A 1,589-nucleotide genomic window follows, 5' to 3' on the forward strand; every position below is an offset into this window, starting at 1 on the left:
AATGTGACCCCAAACTTTTGAACGGTAGTGTACATTAAGTGTAAATTACTCATGGCGTCTAGCTTATCGAAAACCTAAGTAACTTATACATAACTTTTTTTGGCACGCCATAAATAGCAGCTAGGTTAAGGCGGCATCACTGCCCCCCTGAGGACACTGGCTTGTGCATCATTTCATGGACATTACGCTGCCATGCATTATGCATAAGTTAGGCTGTCATTCGGCTTAAGTTCTGCACTCTTTATAATTACTCTATGTATACGCCCAAACTTGAAAAAATACATAGAAAACTCAGTTTATGTCAGCATTTTAGAAGATTCTGGAACGTCAGGCATAGGCTGAATAAATTGGCAAGGTGTGACAGGACCCTAACGAACATCCGTCCTGTTAAAACGTTCTGTCTCCGTCCTCCAGGTGTTCTCATGTCCATCGTGTCGCAGCGTGTTTTGTGTGGAGTGCGATCTCTTCATCCACGAGTCGCTACACTGCTGTCCCTGCTGCATTCACAGTCGGACCGCCACATGAGGCCCGGTTCTTCTTCCCTTCCTAATGAGACTGTTGGCAGTAGACGGTTGTTGACATTCTGCCTTTGGGTTTAAATCTGGTCTGAAGCACCGAGTGCCGGAGGTGGATTTTAAATCCATCATCTGAAGCCAGATTTTAAGAATCCAGTTTTGCTTAATAAAAGATTTTTTTCTATCGTTTTTTAACTTTGACTGATTCATGATTCTGTTTATTTTGAAGTGATGCTGCAGGATTTATTTACAGAAGTTCCTCCTGCGGTTCTGGCTCAGCTAACAGATTTAGCTTTATAGAACATTTTGATATTATTAAAGAATAACAGCCCAGCATGAATAAACATCAAGGAACCACAGATCCAGCAGAACATGATGCCTGAAGGTTTCTGGTGTCCCGTCGGATCAGTTTAGGGCCTAAACTGGTTTAGGTTTTAACGTTGGATGTGAAAAACTGTCTCTCAGCTCTAATATAGAAATGATCCACTTTAGCTAAAGTCACGTTTTAACATCTTTATTTAAACAAACTGAAGCCAGAAGTTTTCAGAAGCCAGGCGCCCTAAATCAATCTGAAATATGCATCCAGTCTCTCCTGGAGGAGCATGAACTAAAAAGATTAATGGGGCAACTGCTGGATCGATTTCAGCATTTAGTGATTAAAAATTATTGTTTCATGTGTTATATTTTGTAGATATTTCATAAAGTGTGCATTTTCTGTTAGCATGTAAGTTGGGGAAACCAAATATTTAAAGGAATATAAATTTCATACACTGCATTGGCTTACCCAGTATCTCTAGATGCAGATTTTAAACCCCTTGGAGCTCGTATCACAAAGCAGGCGGCTCACTGTAAGACTGCCTTTGGTATCTGAGGGTTGCAGGGTCGAACCCTGTAAAGTCAGCTGTTTGCTAAATCCTTTTCATTCAGTTTGAAGCAACAAAACAGCTTTAGAGTCAAGTTGATTACGTTGAAATAAGTTGTCTTTAAATTAACACAACATAGGTTTCAGTCAAACCAGCAGGGTTGTGTGCAACTAATGTACACTTAAAAAAAACAAAACTTTTTTTTCGGTGT

General features: G+C 40.0%; 1 protein-coding gene across 1 annotated transcript in view; it reads left to right on the forward strand.

Annotated features, from left to right (window-relative positions):
* LOC107093675 (general transcription factor IIH subunit 2-like) overlaps positions 1-701 on the forward strand; it is a 12,673-nt gene extending 11,972 nt beyond the window's left edge. The window contains exon 15 of the mRNA XM_015388876.1: positions 415-701. Coding sequence (XP_015244362.1) covers positions 415-525 — 111 coding nt within the window. The 3' untranslated portion in view covers positions 526-701. The remainder of the gene's footprint in view (positions 1-414) is intronic.
* The last annotated feature ends 888 nt before the right edge of the window (positions 702-1,589 follow it).

Source organism: Cyprinodon variegatus, unplaced genomic scaffold (assembly GCF_000732505.1).
Source record: "Cyprinodon variegatus isolate N-32 unplaced genomic scaffold, C_variegatus-1.0 Scaffold440, whole genome shotgun sequence".
Classification (NCBI taxonomy): domain Eukaryota; kingdom Metazoa; phylum Chordata; class Actinopteri; order Cyprinodontiformes; family Cyprinodontidae; genus Cyprinodon; species Cyprinodon variegatus.